The sequence below is a fragment of the Aedes aegypti genome, chromosome 2 (genome assembly GCF_002204515.2).
Source record: "Aedes aegypti strain LVP_AGWG chromosome 2, AaegL5.0 Primary Assembly, whole genome shotgun sequence".
Taxonomy (NCBI): domain Eukaryota; kingdom Metazoa; phylum Arthropoda; class Insecta; order Diptera; family Culicidae; genus Aedes; species Aedes aegypti.
The window spans coordinates 375,454,403-375,472,932 of record NC_035108.1 but is presented as its reverse complement, the minus strand read 5'-3'; the positions used below and the strand labels follow the sequence as shown (position 1 = coordinate 375,472,932).

General features: G+C 37.0%; 2 protein-coding genes across 2 annotated transcripts in view; one reads left to right on the top strand and one right to left on the bottom strand.

Moving 5' to 3' along the window:
* LOC5572454 overlaps nt 1-18,530 on the top strand; it is a 322,024-nt gene that overhangs the window by 241,043 nt on the left and 62,451 nt on the right. The window contains exon 4 of the mRNA XM_001660350.2: nt 15,309-15,921. Coding sequence (XP_001660400.1) covers nt 15,426-15,921 — 496 coding nt within the window. The 5' untranslated portion in view covers nt 15,309-15,425. The remainder of the gene's footprint in view (nt 1-15,308; nt 15,922-18,530) is intronic.
* Nucleotides 6,458-6,938, bottom strand: LOC110675216. Its single transcript, XM_021839639.1, has 2 exons — nt 6,888-6,938; nt 6,458-6,817 (listed from the first exon to the last, which is right to left on the bottom strand). The coding sequence occupies exons 1-2, from the start codon at nt 6,936-6,938 to the stop codon at nt 6,458-6,460; spliced, it is 411 nt and encodes a 136-aa protein (XP_021695331.1).

The window sequence follows — 18,530 nt, the reverse complement described above, 5'->3', positions numbered from 1 at the left end:
GTCTTAGTTGAGCTGTCACGTCCTGTCCTAGGATTTACTAAGCTTGATCTAAAATGCACCAGAAAAGAAAACTAGTCGCGTATGCCGCTTCATGGGAAATTTCTTGCCATAATTGAGCATTTTTCTTTGATCATATTTCGCAGAAAAAAAGAAATTTAATTACCATTCCTTTCTAAAAAATTCCCTTCTGGTGTAAAGTGTCGTAAATACACAAACAAACACAAGAATACTTTTCTGAAGCGGAACAGCATGCTTAGCTTAATAGTGGAAACTGATTCTTCAAACCACACACAACCAAAAAATCATGTGATTTTACGTCTTTTGGATGCACATAAAAGAAGCGAGCCGAATGACTGAAATTTATGTCGAATTTTAAACACGATACCCAGTAAACATTTTGGTTTGTATAACTTTTGTTATACACCCTTCTATATGAATCAATTCAATCGTAAAGAATGCATGAAAAGCCTATATACCTACCAAAGTGGAGGCTATATGCGTACATGACACGACTTTTTCAGACTTTCTTCGATCAGATATACGATGCCGCAAAATTTGGATGGAAATAAAAAAAAGTTTCCAACAAGTCTTGAACTCTGGACCTTAGGTTTAGGAGTCGAATACCTTACCACTGCATCACCAAGAGTTTCATGGTGGTCTGGTAATTATTTGCCAATATTAATACATGTTTCATGTACAGCGACACATACTGTGTTGTTCTTTGAGGCCCATTGTCAGCAAATACCAAGTTTGGGTGGCAATTTTTGCTAAGTTATTGCGATTTCATACGATGCTTTCTGGATTGATATATGATCTGTCAGTTTATACAACTTAGCGCGATTCTATGTTGCACTATTTACGACACGTTTTGTTGTCAACACAGATTGTCGTTTATGAATCGTATTGGGGATTTATATACAACTTGTGTTGACACTGATAGCGCTTGATTTGGCATCTTGTGCGATTCTGATTTTTGACGTACGAATATGTGATTTTGGATGCACATTCTTATACGATACGTGGTTCACTGGGTAGTGTCTGGTTCGAATTGTCGATCACAGTTCCATCGCTTTCGTGTTCATAAACATGTAAAATTACATTTTTTTTTGTTCAATATACCTTCAAAGACACGTTTTTGTGTCGTTCCATCACTTACATCATGTGTCGTTCAGTCATAACGAGAATTACATCCACAGTAATTTTCATTATTTTAAAGAGTGCAGGGCTGGAGGGCCCAGATAGCCGTAGCGGTAAACGCGCAGCTATTCAGCAAGACCAAGCTGAGGGTCGTGGGTTCGAATCCCACCGGTCGAGGATCTTTTCGGGTTGGAAATTCTCTCGACTTCCCAGGGCATAGAGTATCTTCGTACCTGCCATACGATATACGCATGCAGAAATGGTCATTGGCATAGTAAGCTCTCAGTTAATAACTGTGGAAGTGCTCATAAGAACACTAAGCTGAGAAGCAGGCTCTGTCCCAGTAGGGACGTAACGCCAGAAAGAAGAAGAAGAAGGGCTGGAGATGGTAATACAGTCGCCTCTCCACATCTCGATATCGAAGGGACCATCGAGATAGGGAGAGATCGAAGCATAGAACAAATTTTTAACGAATACTAGATTGAAAATCACTCCGTTGCCAGGAAAATCAGCAACAAACAGATGTCATTTCGTCTTCGCAAATTGTTTTGAATCTCTAAAATCTAGTCTAGTAACCTTTGATAATGGGCATATCGACATACGGAGAGAAAATTGGGAACGAAAATCACATCGAGATAGGGAGATATCGAGATTAAGAGGATATCGAGATATTGAGAGTGAAAATGTATGCAGGGTGAAGGGACCGAAAAAATCATCGACATAGGGAGAGATATCGAGATGTAGAACATCGAGATGTGGAGAGTCGACTGTAGTAGTTGGCTTGAATTTTGCGAAACTAACGTGGCACTCCTCACTACAGTAGTTTAAAACGTTAATGTCGTCAAGTAGCCTATGCTACTTTCAAGGCCAGGGATTCTGAGAAAATTGAGGGTATCTCTCACTTATCGCTCTTTGTAACAATAATGAGACGCTACACATCAAAAGAGTCTGTCTATTGTCTACTGCTACAACTCTGGTTATATTGGTTGGATAATAGTACATGGAGCAATTCTCGCTGAAACCAGGCCGCCATCGGCACCCATCGTTAGAATTCCAATTTTATGTCACTGATCGCTAGTTTTCGATAAAACTTAAGGGTGGTCCTTTCTGTTTTCTCAAATTGGTAGACCCCTCATACGCCAACTAGCTGAACAGTTTGCGAAAAAGCCCATTTTTAGATAAATCTTGGGTATTTCTTCACGGGATATGTCTCATATTTCGCTTGGAACACATAGCAAACTTAATGGCATCGTATAGAGAAAAGATATAGCTTTCATTTAAACTTGAAAAAATTTTGGCGGCCATTTTGAATTTGGCCATCTTGAATTTTGTTATAAAAATCGATTTTTCACCATTAGCGCACCGCTAGTTTTGAATTCTGAGATCACCATAACAAAGCTGAGGAAAAATTGCGTAAGATAGGCTACATAAACCTTTGCTCACGTATTTACCCTATGATATGAACGATTTTCTAAATCATGTTCTACTATTTTGACGTATATGGCGAGTGCAATCAATGCAAACATAATTTTTTGTGCAATAAAGAAACAAGTTTTCAATCGTTGGTGTATTATTTGAGACAGATGAAGAATAGGAGTATTAATTTGAGTGAAAAAAATCTGACGGCCATCTTGGATTTTGACGCCATCTTGGTTTTAAGTAGTAGAATGAGTTTTCACCTTGTTAGCACTCAACATGTTGAATTTCAATGCTACCGTTACACTTATTCTTCTTCTTGTTCTTCTTTTTCCTCACTTTACGTCCCTACTGGAACAGAGCCAGCCCTTCAGCTTAACTAGTTTTAAAAACAAATTATCAAATAGGATTTTTTAACGCTTATTTGCTACCTGAATGATTCTTCTGCATATCTTCGAGTTGTAAAATAGCATTATTTCTTTCATTAATTTGGTCTAAAACCATTGATACAAATGAACAATCAGTTGAACAGCTGAGATAAGATAAGGTAGATAGAATCTGATTGTTTTTTTTTTTTTTAACGGAGGCCTCATAATTCAACATGATGAGCACTGAGATGGTAAAAAATCATGCAACTGCCAAGATGGCCGCCAGTTTTTCTAGCCTCGAAATTATACACCTGCCTTTCGGAATTACGTCCACATTAGAACAAAACCTGCTTCTCATCATTCAATTTCGCTATTTTTCACATGCATGTTGGGCGGTACTAAAAACGATACATTACACTGCGGAACACGTTTTTGTCTCAAGCACCAAAATACCGCTATTCACTCAATTAAGAGTTGCTGAATCCATTGCCGTTTTCAAAAATATCGTAGCACGTCTAGTTTTTGAGATATTGGCTGTTGAAAATGCAAAAATTGACTATTTAAGCCAACTTGCATGGAAGTTTGCCATCTTGTAAGGCAATTTATTTGCATAATTTGCCACAGAATTCAAACTTTATGTGTATAACAATACTTATCGGCAAAGTTTATATTACTTTCGATGCGGAAAATTTGTTTTTTTGATGGATTAAAAAAGTATTGTATTTTCCCATATAATAGAAACGAAGAATTTTGTATGGAGACAGCAAACATGTCGTAAAAATCGGTTTAATCTAAATTTAATTGCGCAATTTCATCCAAATTTAATCCAAAATAAAAGTTTAAGAGCAAAATAGCATGCTAAGTGGATTAGATTACAAAAAAGTTTGATAAATTATACTTTAAATTTTATGCAAACATCAATAAAATCAGTGTTTTATACAACTTTGGCGACCTGTAGCTAAAAATTGTGACGTGCTGGAACATTTCTGAAAATGGCATCAGATACAGCAACCCCAAATCTACCCGAGACACATAATTTGATCCTTGAGACACGCAAAAATGTCATTTTTGTTACGCTGTGTTACGAAATCAAGGATGTTTTTGCTTCAAAATTTCATTATAAATTAATGCACTTTTGTCAATGTTTTACGTTAGAACTACAGAAATTACCACAAGGCTTACTAATGTCCCGACACGCAATCTATAAACTTTATACAATGAACAACAATGCATAGGGTAAAATGTTTGTTTAATCAATGTTTTTTGACGGTTTCCATTTATTGAATTGATTTATTCATCATTACTGAATTCAAAGATATGTCGAAGAATTATTCTGTTGTCAGAAATCGCATTAAAAAAGAAAATTTCTGTTTAATAACCTGGATTTATAACTAATAAAGCTGAGTATCAGGCTCTGTTCCAGTAGGGACGTAACGTCAGTAAAATGAAGAATAATAATAAGAAGAATATACGTAACCTTTTTTTATTGGTAGCCTCTAAATTCGACATGCTGAGTGCTATCAAGGTGAAAAATTAATTCTACTACCTAAAATCAAGATGGCGTCAAAATCCAAGATGGCCGCCAGATTTTTTCACTGAAAATAATATTCTTATTCTTTACTCGACTCGAATACAACACCAAAGGTTGAAAACTTGTTTCTTTGTTGTAAAAAAATTATGTTTGTATTGATTGTACTCGCCATATACGTCAAAATGATTTAAAAAATCGTTCATTTGATAGGGTACATAACATTGCTCACCTAGTTTCTGTAGCCTATCTTACGCAATTTTCCTCAGCTTTCTGATGGTGATCTCAGAATTCAAAACTAGCGGTGCGCTAATGGTGAAAAATCGATTTTTCTAACAAAATTCAAGATGGCGGCCAAATTTAAAATGGCCGCCAAAATTTTTTCAAGTTTAAATGAAAGCTATATCCTTTCTCTATACGATGCCACTAAGTTTGCTATGTGTTCCTAGCGAAATATGAGACATATCCCGTGAAGAAATACCCAAGATTTATCTAAAAATGGGCTTTTTCGCAAACTGTTCAGCTATCTGGCGTACGAGGGGTCCACCAATTTGAGAAAACAGAAAGGACCACCCTTAAGTTTCATCGAAAACTAGCGATCAGTGACATAAAATTGGAATTCTAACGATGGGTGCCGATGGCGGCCTGGTTTCAGCGAGAATTGCTCATGATATAACCCATCTAAACAAGCTAAAACCTGGGGAACGCTATCGTTAACAGGATTCTTCCCCATTACCCCGAATTCCAAATCCCCGAACGACCCATAACCCCGAATGACATTACCCCGAATCCCAAAATCATGGGGAAATGTCATCAACGTCACAATACAAAATAATTGTAAATTCGGGGAAATAGCATTCGGGGTGATGGAATTCAGGGAAATGGTGCATTCGGGGTAATGGCATTCGGGGTGATGGCATTCGGGGAAATGAGATTCGGGGTAATGGGGTAGAATCCGTTATCAGATGTTCGGCGATTGTTTATCATGCCTGTAAAATAAAACACCTACCCCTAATGGTAAACATGCTAGAGGAATGAGTGTTATCATCGCTCTTTAAGGGCTCCCGTTCGCTGATGTTATTTGTCAAAGTTGTAGGGTACAACTTGCGAAATATCGGCGATCGTGGACCGATACAAATGGGATGTTTTCATTGTTCCAAAATCAAATGAGAACGAATTTTGCAATGCCTGTTCAAGGCATTTCGCCCACAGTTGTGATAGTCGCGAGTTTCACTGGCTTCGCAGACTGTGATTTGCTTTTGCTTGGCTTATGTAGAATCTACTGAATCTCATGTTTTTTCCCGACTCCGCTTCAAGACACACAGACCACACTATCACCTACTCGGGATTACTAATCGCTCTATTTCACATCTAATTCTTTGAAATATTTTATTTTATTTATATTTTTAAGAAGGGCTTTTATCCCATAGGAAGCTTTAAAAAGCAAACAAATTCATTAATATCTCTTCTTCCTTTTGTCGGATTGAAATGCTCTCTTCTGAAAATTACTTTATTATTGTTTGAAAAATGAGCTTTCACTATGAGATGATAAAGTTGGAGCCTCGAAACAAAACACTATTTTTGTCGTAAAGATCATACGGCAGATGTGCTTTCGAATGTTTAACCGCCCTAATGTTTTGTTATTGATGCATTACCATATGAGGGATCCAAAAGCAAAAGAGTGTGAGTGATATTTTGGTTAGTTTTGAGTTGAGTTGACTCAAAACATCTACTTTATCAAGCTTTGCCACGGTATTTTGAAGTGATTTTTCCGTCCAACAGAAAAAATAAAAAAATCCCGAACAAAATTCATTTTTAACCGGTCTTTTGTCACTTGCACCCTTATTAGAAGAAATAAGAAACACCCCCTCATATAAGTTCATTGTGAACGACAAAACAGTTTTGAAAACAATATTTGTTCAATGTTATTATTTATCCTCAGTTGAAATTACACAAACAAACAAGTTAATTCATTAATCCTAAGAAACTGGTCATGTTTTTGTAATCATCACAGCTCATCCATCCGTTCGGCCCAGAAACATTTGTGAAAATTGTACGCCCTGTCTTCCAGTGTATCACCCTCAACGGCCACACACTTCTCGACGGTACCTTTCAAATTGGATTCGTCGTGCTCATCCGACATGAATTCTAGCAATTTGCTGCCCAAAATCTTTCCATCCTCGGACACAGCACCCATCTTGGTGAGGAAACAAGCTATGAACTGCTTGTTCTTCCGGTCATCGTTGAACAGTACTCCTTCGTAAGATCCCGGCTGCAGGAACGCGTCATCCAACTTAATTTCCAGTTCCTGGGCACAAACTATGGCAATGTCTCTGATCGTTTCATGCTGTTTTGGCGTCAGATGGGCCTGTGGAAAGTTTTATTGAACTTATACTGCAACATTTTGGGGAAATATTTTATTTTATTAACACACTTACATAACCAGACACAGCCAAACAAGTGCACACAACGAATAAGATAAATTTCATTTTTCTTCAGATGGATCTTTACCAAAAGAACTCAACCGTTGAACTGCTGGGGCATTGGATATGAATGAACGTTTTATACGCATAAGGTACACTCAATTTGATCATTATTCGAATCTGCATTATGCATTGTGTACCTACCATTGCATTATTGCATTTGCAGTATCATCATTGCATGACTTTGAATCTTCACATCACCTTGTCTGGCGATTGGTTCTGGTTTTAAGCTTGCTCTTTTTTGCATCTTTTTTCAGTGTATTTCCGAGACTCATATGTAAGAAAAATATTGATAAATTATTTCGTATCTATATGTTGTTAGCATTTCAATTATTTTTTAATTAGATTGAGATATTATACCACAGTTATCTTTTAAATAAATCCTTAAAACAACGTAGTAAATCTTGCGCTCAGTTTGCAATCTGATTCAGCAATCATAGTTTATTGACACGGCATTAGCATTCCAAATTTTATGAGATCTCAGATCATTTTTGACCCTGACAGGACAATAAAAAATGAAACAAACGAATAAAAATCTGTTAAAAGACATAATCGTTGATAATTTTTTATTTTGTCCAAATCGTAACCTCTTCCATACCACCCAACCAACGAAGGAAAGAATTCGCACAATTTCCGCCAATAATCGTTCACCAGATCTATCCACAACTCAGCAGCCAATTCCAATTTTCTAGACTCCTACCAACCATGACGCAAGCAGAACGTTGCTAAACTCGCTTTTCTACTTTTTATGGCGATGGTTGCTCGCGCTCGTAAATGTAAAGTGATTTGTTGCTAGATATTTACGTCCTATCATTAGTCTGCACATCCCGAGCGTATGTTGCATTACAGTGTGACTCATCCTGGATTGTCTGGTGGAGATCTTAATGGTCACTACAGTACGATGAAGAAAGGAACTCTTTAAGAACATTTCATGTTTAGGAATAGTCGAAGGAGGGTTAACATTCTTTCCAAGATATAAACACACAGTTTACCTTAACACTAGTAGCCCAGCGATCAAAAAAGTTACGTGGAGCCCCAAATCTAAACATCTTAATGAAAGTCTGGCAATATATCAGCGATGGCTTAATTGATTTTTGATATTCTTTCACGTATCTCATCTCCATATCCTCAACTACGGTTCGGTTCCTAGAGGTGTTCAAATTTCTCCTAGAGCAATTAAACCATAACATTTTTTTTATTAACTGAAACTGCATGAGAATCATGTCAAATCTTGAGCTCGTTCGAGCTTGTTTGGCAGCCCGTGGTTGCTACTCCAGTATCGCCAGATCCGCTGCACTCACACAAGGAATTAACGAGTTGACTGCTTGAGGTTAACATACACCCTCAGTATATAAGTGCTGGTGATCTTCTATTTTTAGGCAACAATGGCGCCTGCCACGTCAGAATGCAGACCAATTTGGGAAAGGGGAAGGAGTTGATGATGCATTCAACTGGCTCCCACGGTAGACCGTATATACCACTGCGTCTACGCCAGTTCATGCGGGAAGGGTGAAGAGATGGAAATTTTTATGGCAGAAAGGGGCTAGCTGGTTTAGTAAGCAGACTGCCTATGTATCAGGCGTTAGAAAAGTCGGGCTATTATGATGAAAGGATGGAAGCATATAGAAATGGTTTATTTCGCTGTCCGTCTCGGGTTCTAGCAAATGCTATGGCCTGTTATAGATCAACTGTGATATATTAAGAGTGGTAGATAGAAGTAAGTGAAAGATACAACTACGAGGTAAGGCACGGGCCTGGGATTGAACCCATGACCTTCTGCTTATGAAGAATATTATTATTATTATTATTATCTTTATTAACGAGACTTTCAGCCTGAGGCTGGTTCATCTCGGTGGTTATGAAGAATTTGTTTCAATTGTATGCCTCAAAAACGATCATCAAAGCTACGATATGTAGTTTTTGGGCATAAGTTTCATTGAACAAGAACAGTATCTATGTTTGAGCAGAAAGAGAAACTCTGGAGCAGACTGTGAACTTCTTTTAGGGTTATTTACGGCTTCGGCACCATCCGACTATTATCGGCAACTAAATTTCAAACGCCAAATACACAGAATTTTTTTTGCAAAAGACACCAACGAAAACATTCAGATGATTCTTTGTTCTATCAGCTACCCGCTGACGAGATTTCCGAGACTTTTTTAAGGCACTCCGTGCTCGTGGCCACTACTGTGCCGAAATCAGCTCATCTGTATCTTCTTTACCGGTACAGATCTATTTTTAACTAATCTATATTTACATATGCTTTCACTCTCTTCTACTCTTTCACTCTCACACCGAGCAGGTAGGAGAGAGCTATGCTGTTTAGTCCAATCGATTTCCATAAGCCATAGTCCATTTCTCTTGCGGTGGTTCATTTTTGCCGTGTTCCTTAGTCGTTTGAGGCTAGCTGCCTTCGAAGAGGGTCAGTTTGTCTCAGTCACCATCTGATACTGACGGAGGATGGATGTGCTTCCCCAAAGCACGGTCCTCCGTGCGGCGTCTTCTGGTGGCTGGACGGGTTTTTTTTTTTGTGGAGAGGCTGGGAATTGAACCCATGATCTTCCGCTCATGAAGCGAAAGCGTAATCTCAAGGCTACGGACCCCCCTTTTTCCGAGACTTAACAAACAATATCGCCAGAGATGTCATCAATTCAAATGAACACGCTTCAAAATGCAACTGACTTGGAGCTGCTGGAGAGATTCGCCTGCAGTTCTTATGGGAAAGCTGCCGAAGGGAATTAGGCTGCCGACAATAGTCACACTGACATGAGATGTTCGAAGCGTTGTAAAAACGTTGCTTAAAAACTTGATTGATTGATTGACTCTTCATTATGGGGAAATTCAGCACGAGTCTGGTTCATCCCCGCTAAAAAACTTTTAAAAAGTCTGTTGGTGTGAAATCGGTAGGGGATTGAGCAGCGCATAAATGTAAACAGACAATAATAAAGAATAAAGGACAAACACGTCATTTGTCTGCTTATGTCAGAGAAAATTACAAAAGAAGCGTGAGATCGGCTTAGGCTGCCGTGAATTTGCAAATTCCAGTTTTAGAACTTAAAAAACATTAAATATATTTTTCTTCAGCATTAAATTTCTATCTGTAATCCAGTGACATTTTTTTACTCTTTAATTTTTAACAACTAAAAAACTAAGAAAACCCCTATTTTTACATGAAAATTTTCATTTCAAGCGTTTATCTGATAAAAAAAAATCAGAAAGAATCCATATTATAAGTTTTATAACTGCTTATAGGAGCGAATATCAAAATTTTTGCAGCAATAGATCCAAACACTATTCAAAATGAACGCACACTTAAAAGTTCTCTAAATAGGCAGTCAATCGTAGGTTATTGGGCTTAAGACACTTCCTAATTTCATCTGGTACGCCTTTTGGCCCAACTGCAACAATGCAACACTATTCTAAGCAATGAAATATGGAATATGTTGACAGTTTTAAAACTCCAACGAGCATGTTTGCAAGACGAAACAAATTTTTTTGATTAAACTCGAAGCTTGTTTTACTTAAAACCAAATTTTTCAAACCTGCTTGCAATCCGAATATGTTTTTAATATTACAAAATCCCCCATTTTTGAACCTGTTTGCCCAAATTTCCAAATTAAAAGCCATGACATATAGTTTTTACTTACATAAATTTAATCATAAATTTCTCAGAATTGTATAATAATTTCAAAATTTTTGCACGGATTCAAAATTTTCTCTAGAGTGTCAGAATTCCTGGAAGTAAAATACAAAATTTCTCTGCTTGCCATAATAATCTTAGAAATAAAAATATTTCTACGAAAATCACAAAATATTTATCGCAATGACAGAATTCCTACAAAAATTTCAAATTCCTTTGGAAATACTTTTTTATCAGAATCCCAGAATTCTTTTCGAGATCTCAGAATTTCTACTAAAACTCAGTATACCTTTGGGAATATCAGGATTTATATTTTCATTATTTTGACTCTAACTCAGTGAGTTAGATTGACACTGACAATTGGCATGTTTTCTTGCCTTATTTGACTTCTTTCTTTGATTCTTGGGTTGTGCACAACGGTCAGATGAACTTATTTTGGTCATAATCATATTCACTTCATGTTGTTCACTGTGAAAAGGGATATGCATATAAAAAATCAAATGAGTTTGCCATCACACCACTATATTTTCGTAATTAACTTTTTGAAATGTGAAATCAGCTAAAAACACTAAGAAATTGTATTTAAGTTTGCTTGAATCTTGACGGTTTTTCACGAATCTGTGGTTTTCCAGGCTCCCTTGATTTTTGGGATCTCGTAATCTAAGCCAGCTGCCCATAGCATATGTGTAACTTAGAAATGAAAGCAAGTAGAAAAGTTGTACCCACTTCCAGCTGCTGGCAAGTGGTATATCTAGTATAAAAGACATCGAACTGTCATTACCAATAGTAAACAAAAACCATATGATTCGAGCAGTAGACCAGGTGCAACGAAGATTACAAACATTAAGATCAGTAATCGACAACGTCAGGAAACAATATCAGAAGCTAAAATGCATTTTTATTTTGTCGTAAAATGTAAATGTTTAATGTCATTATTTTCAATATTTGTTAAAAAAGGCATCGTATGTTATCTGAATTTGAAAATATAATTTTCTATCTAAATAGTTCCTATTTCATAACATGAAATGGGTGTGGTTCTTGAGAAATCCTTCCATTTACCCAAAAACTGTTTTATGGTAGAAACAACATAAAAAGGTCATGTATTTACTTAACATGCTCGGATATAAGTGGCGTAAATATTATCCCAACATAGTTTCAAAAATATTATTGTATTTCAATTATCTCTGTTGCCACTCTATATATATGTTATCTTCGATTCATTTCAATATAATATCAAGGGGCAGATCGATGATCTTATGGTGGCACTTAAAATAGTAACTGAAAAAAACAACACCAATTCGCTAAATGGATTGTTAATGCGACAACAGATGAAATTATAAGAGCAGTCGAATTGAACACTTTGCGTTTATCATAATAACAAAGAGTTTTCATAAACTACCTTTGTGCAATAGAGTACGGCCCAATGGTAATAGTACCGTGCTGCTTCGAATAGCCGGACGCTTCGAAAGCCGAACAGTCACTATGTTTTTGAACTAAATTTAGATTTTTTTCGTCTAGAATCCATAATTGTGACGTCTTCTACATATTCAATGTATAAAAATTGTCGAAATAATAATGTTTGGGTAATAAAGGGCCGGTGTCCGGTATTTGAAGCAACACGGAAAGTATTTTGTACATCTTATAATCTCCTTTGTATGTGAAAATAATGGCAAGTGCAGAAACACGTGATCTAAGTACATTTTATCTAATGCACTTGAGCATATGCGATAAACTGTGTTTGAAACAACTTCAAGCATGATTTCAGTCTGTTTTGATCAGAATGCATCTCGGACCATCTCTTGTATGCAAATAAAGGGTACCAAATAATCCAATTTATTTAGCTATTAATATTTGGAGATTTTAACCAAAATAAAATCTACAAATAGAAGAACTTCGAATTTTGATTCTGCAGAAGTTGACCATTTTGCGAGGTGCACAGTTATAAATTACTGTTTTATTACTTATCAACTGGATGGAAATTGTATCACACTCGTTATAAGAATTTCTGTGAAATCTAAACAAATGAACAGTACGGTAATGTAAAGTAGAGGAATATGGTAAATATTGTCAGTTTTCGGTTAAAAAAAATCACTGGAATCTTTTAAATTCAGTTTAGCTGTTGAGATTACGATAAAATTTACGGATTTTAGTAATATGAGATTAGTGTGATTCAACTGCTCTAAGATTTCGTAGTTGTCTTGTTGAATGTCTGAAAATGTTGCTATTGACGGAAATTTGTATTCCAGAAATTATTTTAGACTTCTTTGGACTTTCCAGATAACTGGTACGTTCCGAACTGTTATCCTTAGTTTGGGATCGTTAGTGCTTCGAAATTTACAATATTGTTAATGAGCTTGTGAGACATTTTCTAAGACTTTAACTTTAATGTTGCACAATTTGGACGTTCTGGATTTAATCATAACTGCGAGCGTTCATGTTAGGTCTTGAAATTATAGTTTTTATCGCACTTGTTTTTTGCGTGTTGTAAACGCTGCCTCGATTAGTTAATGGGTGGTATAACTCATTAAATATTCTAATGTCTTTGTATCAGCATGCAAACATTAAAGTGGGTACCACTTCTTAGGCCCAAGTTTCACTTATGTTATGTGCCAGCTGTCTCCTCTCTTTCAGGTTCTACCCATGTAGCGCTTACTACCATTGAAGTAGTAAACTCAGCTGTACAACAAGTCCCCAAGATATATTTTTATTTTTCAAAATTTTAAATTCCGGCTTTGGTTTGCCGAAACCGCAGCTTTTGCTCGTAAATTGTAAAACTAATTCTCCCAAATCAGAGTCAACTATAAGGCCGTCTTCAGCTTCGTGTGCTAGACTCGACTTTTAGTACATGGCACTGAAGACACTACCTGTATTCAAAATCAAGTGGAATTAAATGGCATAGTACTAAATTTCGTTATCATTACCTTAAACCACTATACAACTCGAACATGATTACCTACCGTTTAAAATTATATTGTGGTAGCTGTCCTGTAGAATTGGGAAACCTCAAGAGTATCTGAAACTCATCATAGATCTATGCCAAGCCTTTCTCTACTAACTGATTTACGTATTTTCGAACTATTACTTTTGCTTCTTTTTCTTCTTCATCCACTGAAAAAAATATACACTTCTTGACCACACATTCATAGTTTTTAACTGAGAAGGCATTGCAGTATTCACTCTCATTTGATTTTGAAGCACGATCATGATTGTTGCAGAGAGCGATAAATGAAAGATATTCTTAATTATCTACGAATTCAATTCCTGTAACTGAGAGCTTTTCTGGCAAAGTTGTCATTTTTCGTACGTAGTGTGGCAAGCAGGATGGTACTCTATGCACAGGGAAGTCAAGGAAATGTCCATTACAAAAAATACTGCATGACTTTGCTTTGTAGCCACTAAACTAAAGAAGGTATAAATGTTACCTACTAGTTACCTACCTACTTACCTGCAAAAATCAGAAAGTCATCGGCAAAGGCTAGGAACAAATCCATAAATTTTAATTCAAGTATTTTGCCCGATTTTTTTACATTAAGTCCTGCAGAATGTAATTGAATTAGATTGGAGACAAAGGACATTCTTGCTGTATGCCTTTCCCTCTTTTTATCTCCTCATAGTGTTGATCATTCCATAATATTCTCGTCATACCTTCAAGTCTGATATCCACAATTCCACATAAAATGCTAGAACCATATAATCTCGCCATTGCAATATGTTTTCAGTAGGTACTGAAATTTATTATCATTACGACTCTTCCGAACTGCTGTCAAGAATTCCATTTTAGCTAGTTTTAATATATAGCAAGTTAAAGTGACAAGACAAACATAAAAATGGTTTATGCCTCTCTGAAAGACTGACAGTTTTATGTTGTTCTTTGTGATAAGTGTGTACCATACAGAAGTTGCTATGGCCAAGCTGATCCATACAATCATGCCACGTAAAACTGCATCACATCGGCTAGGTAAATGGTTGCTAGCTTCCAATATGGACATCTTTATGGTATGCGATAACAGTAATTAAAATAATTAAATTAAACGATTGCGCTTAATCCTCATCGCTCGCTGCACGCAAGTTGACTGGCTGTTGCACAGAGCACGCGGACACTCGTACATCATCCCATAATAATGCTTTGGCTACATTATTTGATAGCATTCTGCCAACGCCGCGCCAAATCGCCACTCATTATCAACTTTGTTTAACAAACTTGTTCCATCCCCCTTAGCTCTGCTGTGCCGTTTGACGGATCAAAAAGTAAGAGTATAGGGTATACTGTTCGCAGCCTAGACAGGGATGATGAAAGGTATTTAAATCAGTCTATGTCATGTTATTAATTCCACCAATTCTTTCATTTTCAAATATTTGAGACTACTGTCAAATTCAAGCAGTAATCATTGTGCAAAACTTTCATAAGTCTCCGTATGCACATGAATTCTAGGATTCAGGACTGCCTGCGACTGAGTGTAATATGAATTATAGATAACTTCTCAATAAACATTTTTGCTGAAAAAAAAAAACAAATCACTCTCAAGCATACTTTAGCTGATTAAACTGTTTTAAGGAAACCACAGAAATATCCGCATAATTGTCTTGGCAATGCTTATTGAAACTCGAATTTAAAACAAACTAGAAAACGTTTTTAAAAAAATGTTATTTGTTTATTATTATCAAACTTTAAAGCGTAATACCTCATTAATTTTAGGTAGACTAATCACTCTGAATTTGCTCTTCTCCCGTTGCAGTTTATTCAACTCATCGACAACACCTATCGCCGGCAGTCGTCAGTTCGTTTGTCTTCACATTAGCAAGTGTGCTAAGGATTTCTGAGTGAACCAACGATACGCGCGCGTTCAACTAATATGCGGTGGTTCAAGCGATCCACCGATTCTCCGAAACTGCTCAGTTTATCGCCACTGCGTCATTCTGAGCTGGGAAATGCCTACAGTGGTGGTGGAAGCGGTCCTAGTGGAGCAGGATCGGTACCAGAAGAACTCCACGAAGAATCAAGCGCTGATGGTGACACCACTGAGCAACCATCAGTACCATCCTCCGACGGCGACCCACCGATGGCACTACCAGGACCGTTGATGGATCTGTACGCGTCTTCAGCGTGTTCCAGCTCGTCCGGGTCGACATCATACACGGCCAGTTGCAGTTCCCCGTCCGCTACTTCGTCACCATCTACCTCGACCACCTTCTCCTATACCAGCGATAGCAGTAGTCTAGGTAATGGCATGAGAACACAACAGCAGCAGCAACAACATCAAGCAAGGCTGGCAACATCTTCTAGTGGAGAAGGTGGGGGATGTGTTGCGAATAATGTTAACGGATCTGCACCCCGAAAATCGCGAATAGGTAAGTTTGAGCTGGAAAAATTGGAGAATTGGAATTTCTGGACAAGTTTGAAACATATCACATCTCTATGACTAAAATTATTTCCATTTTTTTTATCAAACATGCCTTATTTAATGAGCTTTTTATATTGCTACGTTTGTAATGATACAAATGTATTCATAAGCGTAGGGATTTTATAAGCTCTATAATATACTGCAGGTACTCGGACAACACTCAACATAGTCTTGCTGAATAGCTGAGCGTTCACCGCCACGGCTATAATGCTTCTTGGCCGAATACCGTTTGTCCGAAAATGAAAAAAAAATTAAACTAAAGTATCAATGTTACCGAAGAGTTCCGAAGCCACGCTGCATAGGGCAGCTTATTCTTGAAGAAGAACAATTTATTATTGATAAACAAGTTACTTGCTTTTCAGTATAAGTTGAAAAACTAACTAGTGTCAATAGTGCATCGAATGAATAGGCATATTATAGAAGAAAGCAAAATTTCGGATGCCAGTATTCATTTCTAGTACAGAAATCGGAAGCACGCAAATGTTTTCATGAACGTTCCATAAGTTTCATTGCGAACAATTATGAGAAAAGCAAGTTCTGAATGAAAACCCTATTATCAACAAAGAGGAAAAATCTATAATGAAAATGTAAGCAATGACCATCATATCATACACACTGCATGCATTTGTTCGCAAGGATGACGTGAGCGCCTCTGACGTTTTCTGCCTATTTTTGTAATTTAAACGACAACTAACGAATGCTTGAAAATTTCGAAAATATTAATTAAACCGGTAAAACTAGTCCATGCTTAAAAGAAAGAAAAAAATTCTGATGAAATCTGATCTGATTATGATTAACAAGTGTGTTAATGATCGAAAAGAATCATATTTCCATGAAAATTCTTTGTTTTTTGTTTCGTTATAAACATATATAGCAAAACCTCTTTTTGCGCCTCTACCTAGGACCGTAAGATGGAATTTGGACGAAGCGTAAATTAAAATTTCGATCGCAAAAATAGGGAACACTTTTTCAAATTTAGTGTGCAACAAAGGGTGTCTGGTATCCTCAAGGAGTTTTCCAAAGAGATTAAGTTTCTCCGAAGTTCTCTTCAAAGGTCTCCATAGGGATGGTGGAAAGCGATGTTGGAATTCAAGATGCTTCCAGTTTGAGAAAATAACTTGATGGCCATTAACACGGGTATTTTTGGTACGTAATTAGAATCCTAAAATCATGATAATGCACCCGGATATTATGATTTGCGTGTTTAATCTTATGATAATACACCATGATTTGGACTCATCATATCATGAATCCGATTGTCGTAACGCAAAGCTGATTGCTCGGAATCATGAATCGAAAGTTTGGAATCATGATTCGCGCGCCCATTTCTGATCTTTTAATAGTTCCATCAGTCAACTCGATAAAATGAAAACAAAAAAGTATGCCAGACCTAGATTCGAACCAAAAACCTTTTGATTAAGAACCACATACTTCACCACAGGTAGTGACGATTTGTATTATGGGTGATCGACGGGAAAAAGGTGAAGCGAAATTCACATCTCATGACGAATCATTATTATGACTCCAGGAACCATGATTTGTCGTCCTGATATCACGAGGTAACCAATTTATAAATTTCATGACTTGCAAATCATGATGTGGGAATCTGAATTTTACCCGTGAGGATGGCGGAAATCGATGTCTAACACCATTTTGAAATACAAGATGGCGACTTCCGGTTTGTGGAAATCTGATTTATTTGTTTATTTACTTTTTACATCCATTCCACAATTTGACGACAATACACGAATTATAACATCATTTTAACATGTCTTACCACACTCCATAAAAGCTAATCTAGGTTTATGCATGTGAATTGTGTAAGATTTATAAAAAATGTGTTCGTCGATGTACACAGAAAAAATAAATTCTAATATTACGTCATTTAAGATGCACAAACGTAAAAAAAAACTAGCCGAAGGCAGCTAAAAATTGGTCTAGCAATCGAAAAATTCGGTTTGAATAACGAATAAAAGAAAAGTAAAAAAATGAACGAAATTTAAACCACGATCCAGCTAGTGAAAATCATTTTTTTAAGGCAATCTGTGCACGTGGCCACTACTATGCCGGAATCAGTTGATCTGTAGCTTCTAGCTGCCTGCGAAGAGGGTCAGTTTGTCTCAGTCACCATCTGATACTGACGGAGGATGCATGTGCTGCCCGATGCACGGTCCTCCGTGAGGCGTCTTCTGGTGGCTGGACGGTTGTTTTTGGAGGGGCTGGGAATCAAACCCATGACCTTCCGCTTATGAAGCGAAAGCGTAACCTCAAGGCTATAGACCCCCCTAGCGAGAATCATGACCGTTACCTCTCGATCATCTTACCACATTGAAGAAGGATTGTTAAATTTGAAACAAGATATGTGTAGTTAGTTGAGAGGGGTATGTTGGTATTTACATCCATGTCACTTATTTGCATTTGAAGCGGAAGCGGGATATTGTAGAAAATTGGATGTGATCGAATCAAATAACGTTCAAATATTGTTACATAGTTGAAATTTACATCGGCCGATATTACTTTTTTTTTACTGTGTACCTCTCGTAATAGATCCGGCAT

Bases quoted from the DNA above. Each gene is read 5' to 3' on its own strand.
- LOC110675216 (XM_021839639.1), bottom strand. From the start codon at position 6,938: ATGAAATTTATCTTATTCGTTGTGTGCACTTGTTTGGCTGTGTCTGGT. The intron at 6,818-6,887 runs GTAAGTGTGTTA...AACTTTCCACAG, and splicing joins GTTTGGCTGTGTCTGGTTAT to GCCCATCTGACGCCAAAACA.